This window comes from Colletes latitarsis, chromosome 2 (genome assembly GCF_051014445.1).
Source record: "Colletes latitarsis isolate SP2378_abdomen chromosome 2, iyColLati1, whole genome shotgun sequence".
Lineage (NCBI taxonomy): Eukaryota > Metazoa > Arthropoda > Insecta > Hymenoptera > Colletidae > Colletes > Colletes latitarsis.
This window is the reverse complement of record NC_135135.1, coordinates 27064113-27088081: the sequence shown is the minus strand read 5'-3', so window position 1 is coordinate 27088081 and position 23969 is coordinate 27064113. Positions and strand designations below refer to the sequence as shown.

The window sequence follows — 23969 nt, the reverse complement described above, 5'->3', positions numbered from 1 at the left end:
ACTTGCTTATTGATATATGTACATTTATCAAAGATGTTAAAGGGACCAAATCCAACCACAGAATTGGAGAAGAACGATTCTGTCGAGCCTATGACGTCTGTGCAGGAAACGACAGAGAAACGTCCTGAAACGGACTTCCATTTCTTCAGTGATACTGAAGTTACAAAGTAAGTCGCTTTGAATATATTTACGAATTTTGCGTACATGCAGGATTGCCCTATGTGTTCTGCACGTTGCAGGGACCGCGTATGCAAAACTAAATTTACACGTAAAATTAATTATTCCACTCTTCCATTATCATCGCGTTTAACAGGAATCAAGATTCCAGGCCATGTTCACCTGTTCAGTCTGACACAGAGTTCGAAATGCGCAAAATCACTCAAGAAGGCACGGAGGGAGAAGACAAAGGCCATCAGCAGAGCTGGAGATGGGGTGAACTGCCGAGCCTACCTCTGGATGCAACACACGTGTCCCATAGAAATTCGTTGAATTCTTCGATCGCCGTAAACCAGCCAAATAATAGTTAGTAGATCTTTTTTATTATCGTTCTACGATTCAAAACTTTCATTTTTGGTTCGACTGAAATTCTTGTACGCTGTCAAAGAAATATTTTGGGTAGATGTTCATGCGTATAAATTAATTCATATTATCTCAATTTTCGTTTTGTGTATTTTTAAATTAACCATCACTTTCTTATTATTACACACACACAAGGAGAGACAGACGAACAGACATACACGTACACACACACATGCACAACATCGATAGTAATAACATTGCATTGTGGAATCTTTTCATCCCAGTGAGCATTGTGTCATACGCTTTAGACTAACATTTTGCTAACTGCTTTTTCAATGGTAGCAGAAGCACATCGGTCAATGCTCAGTGGTATGTTCTCGTTTATGAAGAAGACCTCTCGTGTAAGACACAATCCAGAATCCGAGGGAATTTATCTCAGTGACATTAATGCCGACGAACTGGACCCCGACGTCGCGGCACTTTATTTCCCTTCTTCTCACAGAGATCCAACAGCGGTCAAAGGTACAAATAAAATTCGCTGTTGCATTGCCGTATGAAAGATTTTTTGTATTAGCGTATGGGTTAACTGCTTATTCATCTTATTTTATTATATTTATTCTAAGCTTAATTAATATTAATTTCCAATGTGTTTACAATGTTGCATTACTAAAAACAACTAAACATTTAAATATTACTGCTTTTTCATTTGATTGAAACATTTATAACGTATAAGATTTACTATTATTACTATTATAACGTGTACTAATCATTAAACTAACGATAATACGTGAAAATGTGGTTGTTGCGTAACGTGCGTGAAACGCGTGAATCGAAATGATGAATTTCTGTCCTCCTAGATGGGAAAGGAATGGACGAGGAAGATACAGAATCAGGTAACGGACCCAGTTTACCGCAAAGTCCAAACAGCGTCGAGGAAGTTATCGGTGGGCCAAAATCGCTGGACAGCGACTTCGAGGAGCCAAAGCATTCCATATTCGACAACAACATGGACATCAGTTTATCCCTGTGCGGTGGTTTAGATTCCGAGAATGGTCCAGCCAAAGAAGCTTTCCATCAAAATTTACTCCATTTCGAGGACATATGCTCGGATCCAAAATTATACGAGAATCCAAATTTAGTTGTGAAAATTAACGACAAATTTTACAATTGGGCTACCGCTTGCCCGATCGTGATGACCTACGCGGTCTTTCAAAGACATTTGCCGCAAAGTACGATAGAGAATCTGTACGCGCAATGCATGCCGTTACCGATGCACGAGGAGAAGAAGCAGGACAATAGTGGGAAGACTGAAATTCGCAGTGGTTACAGTTCATGGTTTTCGTGGAGACGTTCTACGCAACCGCCTAAAAAGTCTCAGGAGCTTAGTCAAAGTAAGTGCTTGGAAGGACGTCACTTTTTTAATTCTTTATTTGTTGCACCAAATGGCGACTACAATTTTCGTTATTTTACTCGTGGTAGCCGACGGAGTCAATATGCAATCTTCGGAGCAACTGATCGAAAAGGAGGGCACTTCGGTCGACGAAATTTCAAACAGGGACACAAAGACTGATCAGAATATTGAGTCTATACCCTCCGAAACCAAGACTGCAGAACAATGTACAACGTTAATAACAGATATCGCCAAGACTGACAAAACCCGCGATAAAGAGGGCGAGGGCTACAGCGGCAGCGAGGATTCTGATAATAATCAAAACAAATCGCAAGGAGTTAAAATACCCAAAGAGAGGAGATCGTATTACGAATCAACAGAGAAATACCGCAAAACTTTAAGATTGTCGTCTGTACAAATAGTGAGTATTCGTAGTTGTCTAACGATTATCTAATGATACGAAAGAATTTTTTATAATTCGTTTCGAATTGATCGTTTCCTTACAGGCGAGTCTGAATTTGAAAGACGGTGCTAACAAAGTTGTGTTTAGTGTGACGACCGCGTACCAAGGCACGACGCGTTGTAAATGCCACATTTATAAGTGGAGATGGGACGACAAGATCGTCATCTCCGACATTGACGGTACTATTACAAAATCCGATGTATTGGGTCATATTCTGCCGATCGTTGGCAAAGACTGGGCCCAATCGGGTGTTGCTCAGTTGTTCACGAAGATTAAGAATAACGGGTACAAATTGCTTTATCTCTCGGCAAGAGCCATTGGACAAGCCAAAGTTACCAGAGAGTATCTGAAGAGCATCAAGCAGGGAGATTTGTCGCTGCCCGAGGGACCGTTGCTTCTGAATCCCACCAGTCTAATCTCAGCATTCCATCGTGAAGTGATAGAGAAGAAGCCCGAGGAATTCAAGATATCCTGTCTCAGCGATATTCAAGCATTGTTCCCCGAAGGTTCCAAGCCATTCTATGCTGGTTATGGAAATCGAATTAATGTAAATATTTTAAGTTACAGCACAAAAAAATTCTGTTGTATATGAATATTATAATACAATATTTTTTGTAGGATGTTTGGGCGTATCGAGCTGTAGGAATTCCGACTATGCGGATATTCACTATAAACCACAGAGGTGAATTGAAACACGAGTTGACACAGACATTCCAATCCTCGTAAGTAACTATACGTTTATATTATTTTAACATATTTTCTATTAGTTTATACTTCTTTAGTACTACTTAATGAAATACATGAACACGCATACATAATGTTTAGATTAATATTTACTTGCGTGTTACTTTACTATGTTGTACTCGACACTGAAATCATTTATGCGTATGTTAAAAAGTCAAAACGCGTTAAAGTATGTTGCATGTTTCTAGATTAGTGCATCTTTACGCGATAGAATTTAATTTGTTAAGAGGGCAGTCTGCTATTTTGGTTCGAAAAATGTTTTTTTTACGATTTGTTTTTCTGCGAAGAAATAATTTTATTAGAATGAAAATTAGCAAACGTATACGTGATTTAATTTAACGAGATATACATGCATCATTTTTTAGTTTATCTATCGAGTAAACCATCACGGAGCCAAGATTTTTTAAATTAAGACAAATAATTGTTGAACTTTATTTTTAAAGTCGTCTAAACAAACGGGAAATACTCGATGTTTTGCGTTCGTGCTGGTTCACTTTTTAGATAAATGTTTTTTCTATATCATGCATAGCCATACCGAGAAATATTATTTTGAAAAAAGAAAACGACTTCGATATTTCAGTGTACAGTCTTCGAACATACGAATAATTTAAGTTAAAAGTTTCGTGATACTTCACCGCAATCTTTCCAGGGCAACGAGTTTAGGACCTGAATCTATTAGGAGATACAATTTAAAAAATCGATTTTTGTTTTGTGTTGAAACTTTCAGACTACCCCCTTAACTGGCACTTTTAATGGCAAATATTGACGCCAAAGAAGTCAGTAAATATGAAATTTATTTGAGAAAGCGAATAAAGGAAGACGTATTTACATTCTGGTGATTGAAAAGAAGGGATACTGATAGGTCGGATATTTCTGTGATTGCAGCTACGCGTGTCAGTGCGATATCGTCAATGAGTTATTCCCGCCACTGCCCATGCGAAACACCTACTGATGGCGGCACAACCATAATAGCTGTTTCATTCTATTAGTTCAGCTGATAATGTTTCGATAAACGATACTTGCATAATTGTACATTAGTACCATTGGTACTGGACTCAATTTCACACGTATAGACTTTGCTACCTCATGACTGGAATATTATTCCGTACAATGTATTTTCTATATAGAATTAGTAATATTTCTAGTTTTCTAGTACGTCGATTATTAGGGCCAATAGTACGCGCACTCGTGACGTATACAATTTTTACACATACTTGTATATACGTATATTCCACATGAGATTTGTCGAGACGAGGAGAGTAGTACCTGCACGTTTAGATAAAAATAACTGTTCCAATGACAGTGTCTTTCAAGGTGTACAAACAGTTAGAAGTCTAATTTCCATTAAGTTTGTCGCGAATTAGTATGTTTTGAGGTATTTGGTTGTGCAACAACTTCTATCTTCTTATAATTTATAGGGTAAGCACTTGTTACACAGTTGCTTTTTTTATCACTTCCATCTTCACCGGTCCATTCATCTTTAGCGATCCTAACGTTGTCATCGCCTTAAGTGTTATGATGCAATTTGGAATGAATTTATCACCACCGTAACCTTGTTCAAGATCGTTCGATGAATTTAATACATTTAACACACGCATCGGACATTTACGAAATATAAGAGCTTTTGGGGTGTGTCGATGTGTACTTCAAAATTGTTTTTACCCATTCTGACTGTGCACGAATTTTCAACCAAGTACTTCGAACATATTTACATATGCAAGTTGCAAATTTGCGCATGGAGAAAACCCCAGTTATCGCTTCTCCAAATTTCGCTGAGCAGTTCATTCTTCAATTTTGGTGTTTTTATATACAGGGTGTTCGGCCACTCCTGCGAAAAATTTTAATGGGGGATTCTTGAGGCCAAAATAAGACGAAAATCAAGAATACCAATTTCTTGATCGAGGCTTCGTTAAAAAATTATTAACGTTTAAAGTTCCGCCCATAATGAATTTTTTTCTAGAAAATGCGCAAGATTTCGAGGGTATGTGTAATGACCAAAAATTATTGTAATTGACCCCTGCAACTAAAAATATTTTTTCCAAAACGATTTGGAATTTCTTTTTTCCGTCAAAAAATTTCACACATTCTCGAATTTTTTTCTCGAAAGTGGGTAGAATTCTGGGGGTATGTCTAATGACCAAAAATTATTGTAATTGAGCCCTGCAACTAAAAATATTTTTTCCAGAACGTTTTGAAATTTTTTTTTTTCGTCGAAAAATTTAGGCGCCAAATTAGATTTTCGGTAAGGAATTTTTTTCTCGATAGTGCGTAGGATTTCGAGGGTACGTGTAATGACCAAAAATGATTGTAATTGACCCCCGCAACTGAAAATAATTTTTTTAGAACGATTTGAAAAATTTTTTTTTCGTCGAAAAACTTCAACACCTTCTCGAATTTTTTTCTCGAAAGTGGGTAGGATTTCGGGGGTATGTGTAATGACCAAGAATGATTGTAATTGACCCCCACAACTGAAAATAATTTTTTCAGAACGATTTGAAATTTTTGAATTTAATTGTTAATAACTTTTTAACGAAGCCTCCATCAACAAATTGGTATTCTTGATTTTCGTCTTATTTTGGCCTCTAGAATCCCCCATTAAAATTTTTCCCATGGTTAATCGAACACCCTTCATAGTATATACTATATAACACTAAAATTTCACCGTTAACTCTGCATGGAAGTTTCTGTTGGGCAGAATCTTCGCTCAAATTATCAAATACCTCCGGGCCGCAAAAAGCTTGCAATCCCATCGATTTTTTTTCTCGACGGAGGTACAGGTAGTCTGAGCCCCTAACGATCATTCCGTACATATATTTCAAGACCCAAATCTTACCGATATAACAATCAAATGGATGTGTATCTTAAATAACGAGGAGCACTCGCAAATCTCTCTTTTTGTGACCAGAGTTAGGCACGCTTTTATTCCACGAGTTGCTAATAAAACTACTCGCCATTCATATAACCATTAATGAATTTTTATATGGATAAAAGTTTATTTGTGACTCGTGAATAAAACTTTATTGATTATGTAAAACGAGAAAATAATCCTTTACGTACGCACACGCGTGGGTGTGGTATATCTGTGTGTACAATGCTGCACGTCATAATCGTGCGTTGTATGTGATTTTTGTGTGGTATACAAAAATGTACAAGGTATTACACGAATGGCTCAGAAACGTGACAAACACTACACAAAAGTCACATTATACGCAGAAATGCAACACCACACAAACTGCACAAAAATTACACATTTTACACAAAAATACAATTACCAAGCGTCGCATCAAAATCACATACTGCACGAAATTACTACACGTCATGCGTACGATAAGAATCATTCTCTCATTTACTTAACATATAACGTTTCATTTATGATCTTTTATTTATGGGAACGAAAATGATTTACTCTAAATACTCAAACGCATAGAGATATCTTCAAAATTATTCGAATAACGCTGGACTCTGAAACGAAACGTTTGACATTTGCCCTCTGTTCACTGTATTTGTCGACCTTCATCGCCAAATGTGAATATCATATGCAGAGATGGCTGTATTGAAGTCTTCTCGTTGTTTTTTTCCAGATATTCAAATATGAGCTACCTAGTCGACCATCTTTTCCCAGCCTGGAGGGAAGACGCTGCGGACGAGTTCAGCCATTTTGTGTATTGGCGGGAACCAGTGCTGTCGCTCGAGGAGCTCCTCAGTCAGAGTCAAACTACCTAAAAAGAAACGTGTTTTGCGCGACGGCAGAATGATACTTCGTTCGTAACACGAAAACGATCGTCATATTTAACTACTTTTTTATACTCCATGTATTATCGGCTATAGTGTTCTTGACTGGTGCGAGTTTTTAACCCTCTATGGGCCGAATTTGTTTCTTGAATATAAACTTACGAGCCACTTACTTTGATATTTGGTGCTGCCAACCGTCATCAATATTGTTATTAGTAGACTAGTATTAGTTTCTTGAAAATTTAAATTTCCCATTAAATAATCTTGTGAGAAAACTAAAATTATTTAGTAAAATGTCGATATATTAACATGTGACCTGAAAGTTACACGGGCCCATAGAGGGTTAATATATTTGGAACGCAATTTGTAGGCTTGGCATTCGGTGTGTTCGGTTCAGCGACAGGCGTCAAACAACGATAAACATGTACGCGCAACGGTTCTTGCCTTGATTAAAAAGGACGTAATCGGTCTTCTATCATTTAAGTACATTCCAATCTTCTTAGTACGAATGAACATTAATTATCGACTCTAAATTCGTTTCAAGGTCTAATTACATCAGTTAGAGAGCACGAGATGCGTGCCTCCTTAACTTAAAAACTCGATACATAATTACAGGCTTAAAGAAAGGTTAAAAGCGTGTGTCGGTTATGCTTTTTACGAGACAGTACGCGAATTTTTTTCCCATTGGACACTCTACGTTCTCGATCGAGGTTAAAAACATTTTCGATATCTACGAGTAAAATTACAACATGGTGATAAGTTTGCATAGGAAGTGGTCGATTATCTTTTGTAATCGTTGTGTTTACAAGTAGATTCGTTGTGCTAGAGAACATGCTCCAATAGTAGTCTCGATGTTCTACGCTGTCCATTACTCGATGAACTTCGTTCCGTGTTGGTCGAAACTTGCAACATTAAGGAAGTATTGCTGTCTAGACTGTCAATTTCACGGTCCTTTTTGTGATTTTTTTTTCTAACGACAGATAGGCTGTTTTGTACTGAGACTTTGTAGATACATTCATTCATCTTCTAAGCATGTACAATATTTTTTTCATGGAAAAATATTAAAAATCGTGGAAAGTGTAACTTCTTATTTAATGGCTCTTTTGGAAAAGGTGCTTAGATAATTTGAAACAGAGGGGGTTAAAGTATCTTCATAAGGAAGGTTGTAGTTATAGCAGAAACCAGGGAGAAGTCGAAATCCTGATAAATAAAGAAATGGCGACGCTCCAAGTTTCGAATTTCTATTTGTCGAAAAAAATAGTAAAACTCAATATTTTTTTAAATCTCCAGTTCCAGCTATAAAGGCGTGTCTGCTGAATATTCTCTCCAAATTTGAAGTCGATCGGTCTGCTAGATCTTGAAATATCATGTAAGCCAGTTTAAATGCGTTTTTTTAAACAAGAAGCTATAACTCTCACAATTTTTAATATTTTTTGATGAAAAAAATACTGTACATACCTATAAGACGAATAAATATATCTGCAAAATGTCACTACAAAACAACCTACCTATCGATAAAAAAAAAATCACAAAGAAAGGCCGAAGATTAGACAGCCTAGACAGCAATACTCCCTTAAGAATCATTTGATCGTGGCTGCTCTAGCACATGGGAATCTAGCGTTTGTAATATAATTTATATAACTATTTTAGTTTATTTTTATCGAATATTTCGTTGAAGAAATCCTTATTTATTTTTATACAAGATCTCTGTTGAATTAGTGTGCTGTGAGATTGCCATATCTTAGAATGTAATCGTTTGTGTATTGTGATATTTCGATCAAATTAACGCTTGTCGGACAAACAGTCGGGTCGATCACAGTGTGCAAAGACGAGTTCGTGATTCACACGGAGGATGATGCTTCTGTATAGTTTCCTATGCCGAGAATACTCCTTGTTTTTCTAGACAGTGTACAAGTATCACTGTTCGATGTAAATCGTGCTCTCGGGTTATCGTTTTCACGACATACACTCTACGCCTGTGTCTTTCAAAATGCATCACCTAAAGGTACACGTTAGCGAAGTAGAATAAGCTATTGTTTACCTCTACGAAACTACAGTTACAGCAATAGCAGCGAGAATAATGCAATTTTTCTTTTTCTTCGTTATATCTTTTAGCTCGTATCGTTTAAACTTGAGAAAGTACAATTTTGTTCGACCAAAGAAGAAATAGCGTTGGAGGTATTTTGAGTTTCGATTGTTGGCGATTTATGTTCAGAATGGGTTGTCAATGATACGTATGAAAGCTTCTGTTGCTTGAAGTAAACAATTGTACGAAGGAATCATCGATATTCCGAAGCTCACTCGACCAGATGCAAATAGTGTTAGATGCAGGTTACTCGACGGCACAATAAATATACCCGTACTCTAAATATGATGTGTCGACGTCTTGCTTGATACAAGAAATTTTTGTTTTTTTAAAATGAGTTATTGATGATTTCATTTGGATAAACGAGGAATGAACAAAACAACAATCAGTGAAAGTAACCGTGCTGTCTTTCTGTTCGATTTACCAAAAGATTTAAAAATACGTTAATCCTTATTTTGTAAAGAGTGTACACAATTCTAATTATCGTAGAACGATATTTGTAAGTTAGCAGATGTTTAATTTTTAGTATTATTTTATCTCTTTTGTTAATCATATTATACTTAATACAAATAAATTCGAATTTATTTATAGTTTCGTTTATAGTATTTTTTGTTTGTTTGTTTTCAATAGAAATTTTTACGCGTTCTCGTGCTGGCAACGCTTGAAAAGTACCGACGCGAATTCTATCGAGTGAATAAAATCTCAATATTCCTTAGCAGTATTTAAATCGTAGATTAAGATTTTGAATGCTGTTTCCCGCGATAAACGTGCATATTGCTTGACTAGCTAGATGAACATTTATAAAATAATTGCATCTTTACATGAAAGCGTGTTTCTACGTAACGAATAAATTTTATAGAATATTTCTGATCGTTGAAACAGTACTATAGTGATTCGTACGAAACAGTTTCCTTTTCTTCGGATTATTTGCCAGTCTTAAATCGTTGATTATTTTTTTTCTTTTTATTTCGAACAACAGAAAACACTCGTTTTAATCCCGTATAAAATGGTGACGTTACGTCACGTACTTTATTTTTTTCTCTTTTTTTTGCCGAATATATGGAACTCGAAATTTTATTGTTGCACGTTCTGTGATGCGCCATAATACTTAGGCGATTTTCGTATACCTACGAGATTGGTTTATTATTATCGTCTGTCATTATATATAACTAAAGTCCTATGTGTATTTATCGTATACCTTGTACCTATCGAAACAATAAACAAGAAATTAGTGGGATTGTTAGGTTATAAACTTCCAAAATCCTGTAATAGTGTCGCATAGTGTCGCTTTATTTTGTATGTACAAGCATTACTGGTACTTTACTTTCGTTTGCATGACGACGTACAAGGTTAAATAATTTCTTTGTCCCTACATTGCGTTTACCGATGTCCTACTTGGCCAACGCGTTTTAGCCTGCAACGAAATTACGAAAAAGTATCGTTTTCATCCACAGACTATGTTAATCCTTTTTAGAAAAAATAGTCTCCAAGTCCCATTTGGTTTGATAATTACAAAAGAAAGTAAAATGGTATAACCGAACGGATCGAACTACTCTTAAATCTTGCTTTTTAAATTAATAAGTTTACAAGTTATTAGCGTTGAGGCTAATACGTGTGAATTGATTTGTCCCTTTCATACTGTCTCTACCCTACTATGGGGGTTGGTGATGGTTGAGTGACCCGAAAGTGCACTCCCCAGCTGTTCTCAAGTCCACTAAGGTAAGGGGAAAATCACCCTATTCCACCTGCACCAACTAATGGGGGACCCCTTGTAGCAACACTGGTTGTCAGATATCGAGGGGCAGTGCAAATGGCCGATGTCCATTTGAAAAATTTTCTCTCGAGACTTGGTATAAAGATTGACAGCTGTTCATACGAACAAGCAAAAGAGCATTCATATTGGACCCTTAGAATGATAAGCAGTTCTTACAAGTTCGTGCAATCTCAATATTTGCTTGTAGTCTGATATTATCCAAATTGAATATTTTTATGTAATCTAGTAGTTGTTATCAACATACAGGGTGTTCGGCCACCCCTGGGAAAAATTTTAATGGGAGATTCTAGAGGCCAAAATAAGACGAAAATCAAGAATATCAATTTGTTGATGGAGGCTTCGTTAAAAAGTTATTAACAATTAAATTCAAAAATTTCAAATCATTCTAAAAAAATTATTTTCGGTTGCAGGAGTTGATTACAATCATTTTTGGTCATTAGTCATACCCTTGAATTCCTACCCACTTTCGAGAAAAAAATTCGAGAAGGTGCCTAAACTTTTCGACGGAAAAAAAAAATTTCAAATCGTTTTAGAAAAATTATTTTCTGTTGCGGGGGTCAATTGCAATCATTTTTGGTCATTAGTCATACCCTTGAATTCCTACCCACTTTCGAGAAAAAAATTCGAGAAGGTGTGAAATTTTTCGACGAAATTAAAATATTTCAAATCATTCTGAAAAAAATATTGTTAGCTGTGGGAGTCAATTACCATCATTTTTGGTGAATAGACATACCCCCGAAATCCTACCCACTTTCGAGAAAAAAATTCGAGAAGTGAAATTAGTTAGAACGAAACCCCCGATAGAATTGACGATTTCAGTGATGTTAGTGGGCCTTCTCCAGTCAAATCCATTTACCTCGCCTCCACATGAGCTGTAATAGTTCGATCCATTCGTCATTAGATGGCTATACCATTTAGTTGTTCGGTTTCGTTGCAAATAGATTCGAGAATTTAAGTTAAGAGTTTTAGTTACGTATTTAATAAATAAAAGTTAAATAAGACTTCGTCCGTGCAACAACTAGAAACCTATGTCGTAAAGAAGGGTTATTGGAACCTGGAGGCTTTCCTTTCACGTAACACAAATTCATGTCGTCGAATATACCTCGTGCTTTAACCTTTGTCTCCTATTACGTTTTATAGTTTCTTCATTGTCAGATAGATCCGAAGACTCGATGGACGTCGCGCTACCTCTTTTATCGTAATTTACTTCAAAGGCTACTTTGCGCCCATTTATCCGTGAATTTTCCAAACACCAATAGTATACGGTCTACACATAGAATGATATAAATTTACGTTCCAAAAAGTACTTGACGATCTTAAATATTTAATCTTTGACCGATACCGCGTATTTAATTAGTATTACTAACAGAGGTTAACGCAGTCGTAACTCACCCATAAAACTCCGATTATCCAAATGATCGTAAAATAAACCGGTATTGTCATGGTTATATTTATAGGAAGGACCGAAAGACGTGATTTTTACGTACGGAACGCGACATAATTTTAATCTTTTAAAAAGATGCAAATACCTAATCCTTTATGACTCCACATCAGTTGTTTTCAAAATTATAAATTTATTGAATAACTTCATGTATTTCTTTTTTCAGAGCGAAATATACAGGGTGAAAAATAATATATTTTATACATGATATACAAAGTATGTTTATGTATATACAAATTTATTAATTTATTTTACTGTAGTAACATGCACATCACGAATTGTCATTTTCTTTTGTGTCTTCTACATCCATCTGTTCTACTTGTTTCTTAGCATCATTTTGAGAAACAAGTTGTTTATATCCATTCTTCTTTGAATATATGCCTAGTGGTGACAACTTGAAAGTAGCCAATGGTTTATCCAGTAATTTCTAAAAGGAGAAACATTCGTTTGAATTGACTGTTACATTATCTTGAGGAAAGTAACTGTTACATTTACCAAAATCCTTGCTTGTTCAGGAGTTAAGGCTTGTCCCTTTTTACACACATTATACTCTTTGATTAATGTCACCACACCCTTTTGCAAAGCAGTGGGCATTCCCAGCTGTCTTAAATGAGGCTCTAAACTATGCGCAAATTCCGGCATAGGTCCTTCGGGTAACGTTATTGTTTCCTCTATAATAAAACCAGATCTAGCATATTCTAATACTTCGTATTCTTCCATCCATTTTAATACCTAAACAAGAAATAAGTCTGATTAGCACATGTGTTTATAATAGATTTCTAGAACTGTAGCAACAAAGTACACACTTCTTTTTTAGTTCTGTTCGTAAAAAGCAAACCGCATTGTCCCTTTAATGCCTCTGACAATTTATGCAGACCGTCTGAAACTTCATTCTCCTTTGATTTGCCTAAGGCTAATGCTATCACCTTGTTCTTGCCAAAGAAAAACCGACTATCTTTCCATTCTGCTCTTAAGTCTTTTAGTTTGTTATTACGCATATTGTGCACAGATATAAGGAATATCCTATGATATCTCTCGACACAATTTCTAACATCTTCCACAATGTGTTGCTTCAAGGCAAGGCCCTTTTTGCTTGTTTTAGTAAGAGATACTGTGAAACATAAAATGTTTATTAATTATCGACGTGGTAGTCAAAGTGTTAAATGTTACTACACTTTTAGGTTAGTTCAAAAAGTACGCGTTGATAAACGAAAAACGAGCAATAAGACAACAGATTAGAACGACATGACATTACTTTTTTTATCTCTTTTTGATTTCGGCATTTTGTTACAACAATATGTTATAAATCACACCAGAATATACATCGATGAAATAAGTTATTAGTCGAGTAAACATGTGCTATAGAACTTCGAGAAAAATGGCGCCATACAATGGCCCAAATACCGGTAAAATTTCTTGACGTTTCCTTTCTTTGATTAACGTACATTTCGTATAATTATTATTAATTCGATTTAAATAAAGTTACGAAAATATGAACGAAATTTTACGTTCCACGCCATAATCATTATTTCGATCTACATATTACTATGGGTCGAATACATGTATAATTTAATTGGAAATGCATGGTGTACGCGAATCCACACAAATAGTTATTATTTGAAGAACGAAGTTTACAAGCTAATTAATTATTCAGGAATCAAGTAACTCATTGCATCGATGTCCAAGGTTATGTCTTCGAATTCTAATTAATACTCGTTATTCGTTATCTAGATTAAAATGTGCTGAATACTGAAATCGAATAAAGTATTCTGCACTTACTCAGCTAATATATTCGGCATTCATGAACGATTACAAGATACGTGTATTTTGTATTCGTTCGTGTAATTGCATACCGAATACCGAAAAGAAGTATAGATTAGCATGCTGTTCGTCGTTCGAAAGCATTGTCGAATACAATTTGCCCATTCATACTTCGCACGAATAATTCAAATATTAATCGGTGAATTTTTGTGTGCAGATTTGAGAAAAGGCGGGAACGCGAATGTACTTTTCGAACCAGCGGAAAGCGTCAAGTGAACGCAGTTCAAGATGGCGGCTTCCGCTCGTTGCGCCAGTGCATTCTGTGAGATCGTAGTGGACGGGAGCCGTTGAATTCCGAAGCCTCGATTTTCTAGGCCGCTTCACAACTCTCCAAAGGTGAGTCCTTTTTCCGATATAATCGTACAATAACACGGGATTCGGACAAAGTAGCTGAACACGATGTCTCGTGAAATATCGGTTGCAATTAATACGAAGTGTATTCGACAGCGAGCCGTGTGAACCCCGTAGCCATGCAATCCGCCGATCCTTGCCTCGTATCGCTCGAAATAACCTATATAGGGGGGTTGTGGTTTCTTTGAATATTCGCGAGCGAAACAGTCGGTTTGGCGTTACTGTGTGATCTATGCATCGGCTCGATCGTTCGACGAACGAATCGTCATTTTGGCAAAGTTCGTTAGGTTACCGTGCGATGGTAGACCGTCTGAAGGCAGTCGCTTGCCGCTCGCACGGGTGCATGCGACGCACGCGACGCGCCAGCCTTAACGTACGATTCGATCGCCGCCATCTTGCTTACATAGCCGGCGACAAAATTGCCTTTCGTTCGCTCGAGAATCTGAAAAATTATCGCTTCTCTTCCCTCGTTCTGTGCACGACGTTGAACGCGTTTCGTTCGTCGACAGTTTCGTCATAGTTTCGCGAAATGACAGCCAGAAGTGCAAAAATACTCGATCGATGTTTCGGCAACTGATTTTTTTCTCAGCCGACATTTGACCCCTTATATGGCACGGAGAAATCGGAGATACATTGCGCGGCAGCTTTTGTCTGTTCCCTCGCGCACGATATTCGACCTGCTTACGCTTGAAATCGCGATAAAGCATAGAGGCATGCGTTACACGTATTCGTAGCGGCGTACACGCGCTGGAACGACGAGCACACGCCCTTTGACAAGTGAACCGATCATTGAGCTTTCGATATTGCCTCGATACGTCTCGGCTGATAAACACCCATCGTGACCCGTGGAGAGGCTAGCACGTTGCAGTTACATTTCAGTTCTCTACGTCGTCGAGGGATTCACGAATTTGCTTCCTTCTCGCGTGTATGTTCGATATTGACCGGTGGTGTCGCGCGAATCAATTTTTCGTCGTCCTTTTTCCACTGTGCAGTTCTATCGAACGTCGATAAGTAGGCACGTCGCGTTGTCTCGTTCTATCGACGCGCGTATGTAAGAAGTGTATTCGGTGAAACTCTCGTCGAGAGTCTTGTTACTCGGAAGACGGTTGTGTGACATTTCTGAAAATATTGCATGCTCTAAAGCCACGCCGATCAGAGAGAATGTTCATCATAGTACGCGATCTCTTCGATCGAAACCGATGTCTATGACCTCTAGTCGGGCTTTCGAAGTATATTTCGTATTATTTTGTTGGCTGTACGATCGATAGTTTACCTACTTCAAACTTGTTCTACGTAGTCGAGGCAACGCGATACATGTAATCTACGGTGATTATTAAATGTTGCTAGATGCCTTTTCACGCGCGATCAGAAGCGAGAATAATGTTGATCGTCAATTTTAGCGGAAGGTAGTCGTTTTTTCGTAGTGGCGGACCGTGAACTCTCTTTCTCGCTCTCTTCCCCCTACTCTTTCTCGGTCATCGAACAACTTCAACTGCCGAGGTCTGCTCTTTTCGCCAAGGCCGACGACAGGCCTGCTCTGTCTTTCCGTTGTTCGCTCGCTCGCTCAGTCTACGTCTCATCGTGTCACATCGGTGACGTTTTCGCTGTAGCTTTTCGCTCGTACGTATTTGCGTAACGAACGAGGCTTTTTAGTCGCAGAGGTCGCCGCATTCTTTTTCACGATTCGTTCTCTGGCGAACGTTGTAGTGTCGCTCACCGCCATTCATTCCGAACGTTCCTCTTATCAATCGTGTTCCAAGGATCCTACCAGTCTCCATCTTTCGTTTTATCACAGTTTTTTTCGTCAATTTTAATCGCGAAAAAACTCGAGTATCGTTCAAATTTAAAAAACGTTTGACAATCTTGATAGAATATTAGACGTACAATCTTATCGGATATAATTTTTTCTGCTCTACTCGAAGCGTTGGAAGTATCCGAAGTGAGGTTATGTACCGATAGAAATCATCTACGACAACAGTTTTTTTTGATCAGTCAATTCTTTCATTACGTTCGAGAATCCAGGTCGACCCGATTTCGTTTTAACGAGCTTTCTAGGTTTAGACGCGCATGCAAGCATCCTCGTGTGCGTGAAATCGCTGAAAGTAGATGTACAGACGTATACGTTCACGTTTACGATAAATATTATATGAACTGTCACGAACGACTCTTCGAATTATGATGGATGGATACAACAGTGTCTCGCCAGCTACTCGACGAACTTTTACGGCTCGTTCAGCAGGTCATTCGAAAAAAAACGACGTTCAATATACCACGGGGTCAAATCGGCTCTGTTATCGAGCGTGTAAGTCTCGATTTGAGCGTGGCGATAAATGCTAACCAACGACGAAGACTTCCGACGTTCAGTTTATTTTTACGACAAATTCTTTAAAATACTGGTAATCGACCACATGAAACATCTGTTCCTATTAATAAATTTCGATAGGAGTCTCGAATCCACGAAATCTAGAATTTTTTGTTTTCTCCCCTTTGACCTCTTTTACATCCGTCACTGGATTCCAATAAATATTAAGGGTAATCTTAGAATGGCTCCGCGACGTTTGTCGATAAATGAAAAGACACGAAAAACTCGCTCAGCACTCGGCGCGTTAAAGCGTCCGGAGGAAGTGACGTTGGAAATTGAAAGATTGCCCTTTATAGTTCCTCGCGAAAAGTCAGAGGGCAGTATGGGCATAGGTCCCGGTCTCGACCAGAATGATTCCCGTTTGGTTTCTAAATTTGTCTCGAAAGGTGGAAACGTCGGTGACGCAAGCCTGTCGATTCCTGTCGCGTCAATCTTTTCGCGAGTCGTGTGTTTGGATTATTCAAATTTTTTACATTTTCTTCAGTCCCCCACACTGTAATCTGATATGTGCGGAATATTACTGGCACAACGTGTGTTTCGAATTCCAATTTCTAAATAATGTTCAAATAAGAATTTTTCGAGTAAGGAAGACGTGTTTCATAGACTGTTCGTTGGCTGGAAAACAGTCGTCGTGTGCTCGGAATCGAGACTCGTGCCTATCGAGAAAGTTGCGCTCACTCGATAACCACCATCGTCGCGTCTCGTGTCCCAGAAACTGTCACTTCGCTGCTCGTCTAACGCGTCCTCCGCTCTAGTTCAACAACTCCGCACGATCCTTTTTCTTCGCCAAGAAGCATTCTAATTTCCAGAGAAACGAGAATTACAGGCGAATCGTAACTTCTTTCCTTTTTTCTCTCGATAAAACACTGCTAGCTCAAGGGTTGTTGCCAAAATGTTAACCTCGCGCGCTCGAGCGTCGATTAATTAATTTTTCATGGATCGTTTCTTCGTAAATTTATCGTAGTTCGAGGCCGGCGCCGTGAGGTCGCGAGCAAACGAGGGAGAACGATATTGCGATTTACGTAAGAACGGATAGTATCGAGGGAAACGATCTCTATGTACTACGCGAAAGCGGTTGCGTAATGCAACCAAGGACAATTCGGTAAATTACTTTTTTTTTCGTAAAGAACCTTATCGGGGGTTTAACGCGTTTTCACGCTGATAACACAGTGAATGCCACGATTTCGAACCGGACATCAGAGGTGACCAAGTAGTTGACACAGTTTGAGGTTAGGTTTGGATTTCAAGTAAAGTTAGACGAAATTTTGTTTGGTGTGGTTGCATAATACGACCAAGAACAATTCGGTAAATTACTTTTTTTTTCGTAAAGAACCTTATCGGGGGTTTAACGCGTTTTCACGCTGATAACACAGTGAATGCCACGATTTCGAACCGGACATCAGAGTTGACCAAGTAGTTGACACAGTTTGAGGTTAGGTTTGGATTTCAAGTAAAGTTAAACGAAATTTTGTTTGGTGTGGTTGCATAATACGACCAAGAACAATTCGATAAATTACTTTTTTTTTCGTAAACAATCTTATCGAGGGTTTGACGCGTTTTCACGCTGATAAAATGGTGGATGCCACGATTTCGAACTGGACACTCGAGGTGACCAAGTAGTTGACACAATTTGAGGTTAGGTTTGGGTTTCAAGTAAAGTTAAACGAAAGTTTGTTTGTTTCGTTTAAAATTTATGAAATACTGATCGAGTTCATTGTGAAACCTCGTTCGCGTTCGTTTCTGCTACGATCGTAGGACAATTGGAAATATCAAAGCGGCCCAGTTCTCGTAGACCGGTTGGGTGGTCCCCGGTTAGGTGTGTTTCGGCGTGAAAGGGAAGCGTGCGACGAGAAATTCAAAGCTTCCCCATTCGGTAACGGCGCGAAGCGCGATGAAGCGGGTAGTGCACAATCCGCGCGGGTTTCAAGCCTGTTCCCTGGAGGGGTTGCACGGCTGGAGCGTTCGCGAAAGGGTTGACTCTCCATTTCGTGTCACCTCCATCGCCACTTACGGACGTTGTTCGATTCCCGGCAGACGCAACTTACACACCTAAGCAAATTACCAAATAATTAACCACTGTTCAGGCTGTGACTATTCCAATCATTCAGTATTCGATTATTGCAAACGAACTTCGAATACAATTATCCTATTACAAATCACGTATAAACATACAGATTGTTCGGCCAACCCTGGGAAAAATTTTAATGAGAGATTATAGAGGCCAAAATAAGACGAAAATCAAGAATACCAATTTCTTGATGGAGGTTTCGTTAAAAAGTTATTACCGTTTAAAGTTCCGCCCGTAATGAATTTTTTTCTCGAAAATGCGCAAGATTTCGGGGGTATGTCTAATCACCAAAAATGGTCGTAATTGACCCCCGTAACCGAAAATAATTTTTTCAGAACGATTTGAAAATTTTTTTTTTCGTCGAAAAATTTGTCCTACTGAAATTATTGATCTTTAACAATCGTTTTTATTGCATCAATAAAAATTTGACCGAATCTAGCGTCGTCCAAGTTGCTGGTTTGTTCTTTGCATCTCCCTTTTCATCAGCTCGAAATAGATTTCGTTGCTGACCGTTGGCTCGTGGGTCGAATTTCAGTCTTAAAGCGAGGTGCTACTGCACGCATGCGCGAAAGAAAGAATAACGGCACGAAGAGAACGAGTAAAAAAAACTGCGTGGCATAAAAATAGCGAAGATTATCTGATCGTTGCCGTTAGCCCGTGACGAGTGACGACTCGACTCGTTCGAACTGGCGTAAACTCGTGCACGGAAATTCCGCGAACGCACGCGCTCGGTGTATACTCGTCCGCGTCGGGAACAATGAGACGGACACGATGTAATCGAATCTCCTTGCCAGCCGCGATCGAAATTTGCGCGAGTTTCTCGTTTCGTGCATCGCGTACGCGTGTGCCATTGTACGTGCACAGTCGGAAATTGAATTTTGCTCGATAATAAGTTTATGCCTGCGGCAACGTCGCGTGCCGCGTTCAATTGTTTCGCGACTGCTGTCGTTTCTCGATGCTCGGGTACACCATGGACGAAAGTGTCGGTACAGTGCGATTTGCTATATTTATTAAATCATAATAATGCCAGTCAGGCATATTAAATGCCATTCAAGTATAAAATAATAATACATTTATTTTTGATCGAATATCATTCTTTAATTTTCATTCCATTTTTTAAGTACAGTGAATATCATTTATTTAATCCAATCAGTAAAACTTAATAAACACAATTGAATTTTAAATTGATTACGATATACGGTAAATAGTTTTTCGTGTATACAACTACAAAAAGTCTGTAAACCACTGCTCTAAATACTGCGGACTGACTGCTTAACTTGTTTCTCACAGTTTTATTAAGCAAATTACTTCATATAAGAGTCAATTGCGACGAGCATAAATTACGTCTAAGGCAAAGGTTACTAGAGAAGCCTTACTGAATAATCCACGTGTAACCTAGGCTAAAAGTTTTTGGGAAATCTTCAAAAGTTATTTTATTGCTAATAATCCATATTCATATGCTACATGAAAATCAGGTGTTTGCTTTAACTGATAAGTTCCAGATGTATAAAGTCTGAGGTCATTGATGGTTAGTTTTGGAAAATTGTTTATTATCGTTCCAAACGGAAGAGAATTTATAACAAAATATATTAAACAAGTTCTACTTCCTTCTTTGAACAAATACATTGTTATCTGTTATCCTTATTAACTACCTTCCGTGGTTGCCAACTAATATTTTTGATACTTATTTTTCATATATAGGGTGTTCAGCCACCCGTGGGAAAAATTTTAATGGGGGATTCTAGAGGCCAAAATAAGACGAAAATCAAGAATACCAATTTGTTGATGGAGGCTTCGTTAAAAAGTTATTAACGTTTAAAGTTCCACCCGTTTTGAATTTTTTTCTCGAAAATGTGCAGGATTTCGGGGGTATGTGTAATGACCAAAAATGATTGTAATTGACCCCCGCAATTGAAAATAATTTTTTTAGAACGATTTGAAATTTTTTAATTTTGTCGAAAAATTTCACACCTTCTGGAATTTTTTTCTTGAAAATGCGTAGGAATTCGGGGGTATGTCTATTCACCAAAAATAATTGTAATTGATCCCCGTAACCGAAAATAATTTTTTTAGAATGATTTGAAATTTTTTAATTTCGTCTAAAAATTTCAGTACCTACTCGAATTTTTTTCTCGAAAGGGAGTAGGATTTCGGGGGTATGTGTATTCACCAAAAATAATTGTAATTGACCCCCGTAGCCGAAAATAATTTTTCCAGAACGATTTGAAATTTTTGAATTTAATTGTTAATAACTTTTTAACGAAGTCTCAAACGAAAAATTGGTGTTCTTGATTTTCGTCTTATTTTGGCCTCTAGAATCCCCCACTAAAATTTTTCCCTAGGTTGACCGAACACCCTGTATAGTGTCTATATTGTTATACATTATACAGAATTCATGTTTAATTCCTTACGCATGGCCAAGATTAGCATTTAAATACTATTATGATTAGACGAGTATTTATTGAATCATACAAAGCAGCTTATTGAGTTTCATAAGCTGTTCTGTATGGTCCAATAAATATTTCACCATCACATTACCAACGATAACCAGCAGAGCAATACGTTTGTTGAATTTACATTTCAGAAATTATTTTGATTGGTTGCAATTAAAACAGAGCGAAAGTTTAGCTTTTAAAAATAAATATACTCGTCTATACGTATATCTACAAACACGAGTTTAGATTTATGCTCTTCCATACTTCATGAGTGTACTGAAGCAAACAACAATGTAGATAAAAAAAAGTAACATTGCATGTTTCTCTCAAGGAAAAACAAACTAATAGTTTTTCGATTAAAAACTGACACATTTAGATGGTAGTCTCCTTATTAGCATTTCTAAATAAATATGATTTAACAATAAATACAAGTAATTGTATTATAAAAAAAACTGGTAGGAATAAAAAATAAATGGGACATCGTTATGTATGAATGACTATGAAGTTCTCATTGATTATGAATTACATAATAAGAAACCAGAGGGAACAAGAATCTAACGAGGAATCGTTATATATAAATGACTTTAAAGTTCTTTCGAGTAAGCGTGAGTGTCTCGTGAAAAATAAAAATCCGAAACGTGCCACGATTATACAATAGAGAAATAAATGATTCTGCGCAAAAAAATAAATCGAAAATGTAGAATAATGTTTCTCCGCGCGAGGCATTGTTTCCGAGAAAATCAATCGTTGAAAATAAATAGGTTACGCAGACGTTCGAACGTTGATAATTCTGAACGTGTACTCGCTCTTCGTGTGTTCCTATTGTGTTTGTATAAAGTTGCTTGCAATAAAATTTTATTTATGGTTATAATATATGGTCTATTCTATTCGAGATATTATTAGTAATTTATTCACTGTTGGAATAAATTACGGGACAAAAAGTCATGCAATGTCGTCGCTTGTATATTGATTAACACAAGTTTTAATTTAGTCCAAAACACGAGGAAAAATCACCTTAAGTGGAGATAGGAGTAGTAGATGTCCCATATTTTAAAACACGCCCCGCGTTGGTCGCTCGGTTAATTCAAGAACGATGTAACTCAGAATGAAACGAGTTTTTACAGCAGGGGATCCGTTTCCTTCTGTATTTCTATCCGCGACCAGAATAAAACGCCTGCCGACTTCTTCCAGTTTCTCGCTCCGTCGACGTCGTCGTACACCGTCGCGATGAAATCCTTATTCGGTTTGTTTGTTTTACTTTCGCGTAAATATTCATACCAGAAATATACTATTTATCTCTATTACGATTGATCATATTATATAACTATTCTGTCCATTTCTCCACGATGTACCCCTTAAAAATATCGATAGCAAGGTTTATATGTATATGACAGCTACGACCTCCGGAAGGTTAAAGTTTGTTGTCCCTTTGACGCCCCCTTGAAAGACTCCCCCCAAGAGTCGCTACCGCCCACGTCGAGAAACGTAAAGGAAAATACAGTTTACGCTTGTGATCCCACGAACAACTCCTCTTTAGTACTGCAATTAATATTTTCAAACGACTGGAATAAAATATTTTACGACGAACGGATAAAAATTCAAGAAATGTTTAGAAAGTTCCGCGTGTTCACGAGGGGTGGCGCTGCTTTCGCAGATACGTATTCGTGGACAGTTTCCGCGTATCGCGTTAACCGTCCACCGGATGCGTCATTTCGTCAGAAGAAACGCCTAGCACTCCTTTGCCTCTCCTTCGTTCTTACTTTCTCGTTGTGTGTTCGTAACGCTCGTAATGTTCGTAACGTTCGTAGAAAGAAATGTTAAAGAATCCGTACTAATAATACCCAAGCGTGTCCTTCGGCTAGTTGGCCTCCCCGCGTGCATAATGTCGCCTCGCTTTCGCGCGATTCGCCGCGCGGTTTTCTCGCTCGAGACGCGTAATCGTCGGAAACGCGTTCGCCGCCGCGCAGTAATAGGGCTCGCGTGACGCGTTCGAGCAACGAACACGGAAGCACATCCGTCGTACAGTCTAGGGCTTTGGGACTTCTTGTCCAATTATTTATTTATCAAATGTTCGAACTCTCGTGCAGGTTAAATATTCGCCGAATAAAATTTGAATACCATTTGAATCAGAACCGTTATTTCTTGCCGATTTGTTTATCGTGCACCCAAACGCTTCGGCGGTTCAAATGTTCGTTAAATAACATTCGAATACTGTTCGATTATTATTTGACTATTAAAATATTACGAAAAAAACGAAGAGATCGGTGAAGAGAAAATCAGCCACGGAATGCGTACGTGCGAAATTGGTGCTTGAATAATTGCATAAACACAGAAAGCGATATCTGTATCGTTCACTTCAATTTACACACATACGAGAACGATAAAAATTCACAACCGTGCCCACAACTTGCATTCCTTCGCTCGTAGAGCAAAACCGGATCTCAAACATAGCCTAAAAAAATCGTTCGAGTCGTCATTACCACTCTGAATTAATCTCGCAAAAGTTAAAATTTTGCAGAACATTGTACCAGTATCGACTAAAAATATATTAAAAATCGTTGATTTTGGACCATTTTGGTAATAACCAACGGTCAACCCCAGCGGCTGTGGAAAATTTTCTACGGATTCTTGGCTCGCGTAAAATTTTCGATCCTCGGTCGTAATCTCTCCTGGCGTCTCCGTCGGACGTTTTGCCGTGTCGTCCTTTTATTGGTCCGACCTCTTCGTTGTTTTTCGACCCAAAAACCTGGCCTCGTTCCCGCGCGACCCGTCGGTTTTTCACG

General features: G+C 38.0%; 3 protein-coding genes across 10 annotated transcripts in view; 2 read left to right on the top strand and 1 right to left on the bottom strand.

Annotated features, from left to right (window-relative positions):
• The window catches only part of Lpin (phosphatidate phosphatase LPIN), a 44537-nt gene extending 34366 nt beyond the window's left edge, over positions 1–10171 (top strand). For 2 of the 7 annotated variants that reach the window (XR_013081762.1, XR_013081761.1), the window contains exons 4-12: positions 34–167; positions 314–522; positions 862–1041; positions 1377–1910; positions 1999–2330; positions 2416–2919; positions 2991–3094; positions 6698–6962; positions 7188–10171. Coding sequence is in view for 1 of the 7 variants with exons in the window: in XM_076783169.1 (XP_076639284.1) it covers positions 34–167; positions 314–522; positions 862–1041; positions 1377–1910; positions 1999–2330; positions 2416–2919; positions 2991–3094; positions 6698–6839 (2139 nt within the window). In the remaining 6 variants the exon portion in view is untranslated. Of the gene's footprint in view, positions 1–33; positions 168–313; positions 523–861; positions 1042–1376; positions 1911–1998; positions 2331–2415; positions 2920–2990; positions 3095–4001; positions 4536–6697 lie in introns of all 7 variants that reach the window. The other 5 variants (XR_013081764.1, XR_013081763.1, XR_013081765.1 and 2 more) reach the window with 5 other exon arrangements.
• A 2153-nt stretch (positions 10172–12324) lies between these two features.
• Positions 12325–13751, bottom strand: Rplp0-like (ribosomal protein LP0-like). Its single transcript, XM_076783177.1, has 4 exons — positions 13405–13751; positions 12956–13260; positions 12645–12881; positions 12325–12576 (listed from the first exon to the last, which is right to left on the bottom strand). Exons 1-4 carry the CDS (start codon positions 13430–13432, stop codon positions 12421–12423), a joined length of 726 nt encoding a protein of 241 aa, XP_076639292.1. The 5' UTR covers positions 13433–13751; the 3' UTR covers positions 12325–12420.
• Positions 13752–14151: 400 nt separating this feature from the next.
• 14-3-3zeta (tyrosine 3-monooxygenase/tryptophan 5-monooxygenase activation protein zeta) overlaps positions 14152–23969 on the top strand; it is a 52176-nt gene continuing 42358 nt past the window's right edge. The window contains exon 1 of one of the 2 annotated variants that reach the window (XM_076783174.1): positions 14152–14306. The gene's annotated coding sequence lies outside the window, so the exon portion shown is untranslated. The remainder of the gene's footprint in view (positions 14307–23969) is intronic. The other variant, XM_076783176.1, reaches the window with a different exon arrangement.

Bases quoted from the DNA above. Each gene is read 5' to 3' on its own strand.
- Rplp0-like (XM_076783177.1), bottom strand. From the start codon at position 13,432: ATGCCGAAATCAAAAAGAGATAAAAAAA. The intron at 12,882-12,955 runs GTGTGTACTTTG...TTTCTTGTTTAG, and splicing joins CGAACAGAACTAAAAAAGAA to GTATTAAAATGGATGGAAGA. The intron at 12,577-12,644 runs GTAAATGTAACA...TTCTCCTTTTAG, and splicing joins CTGAACAAGCAAGGATTTTG to AAATTACTGGATAAACCATT.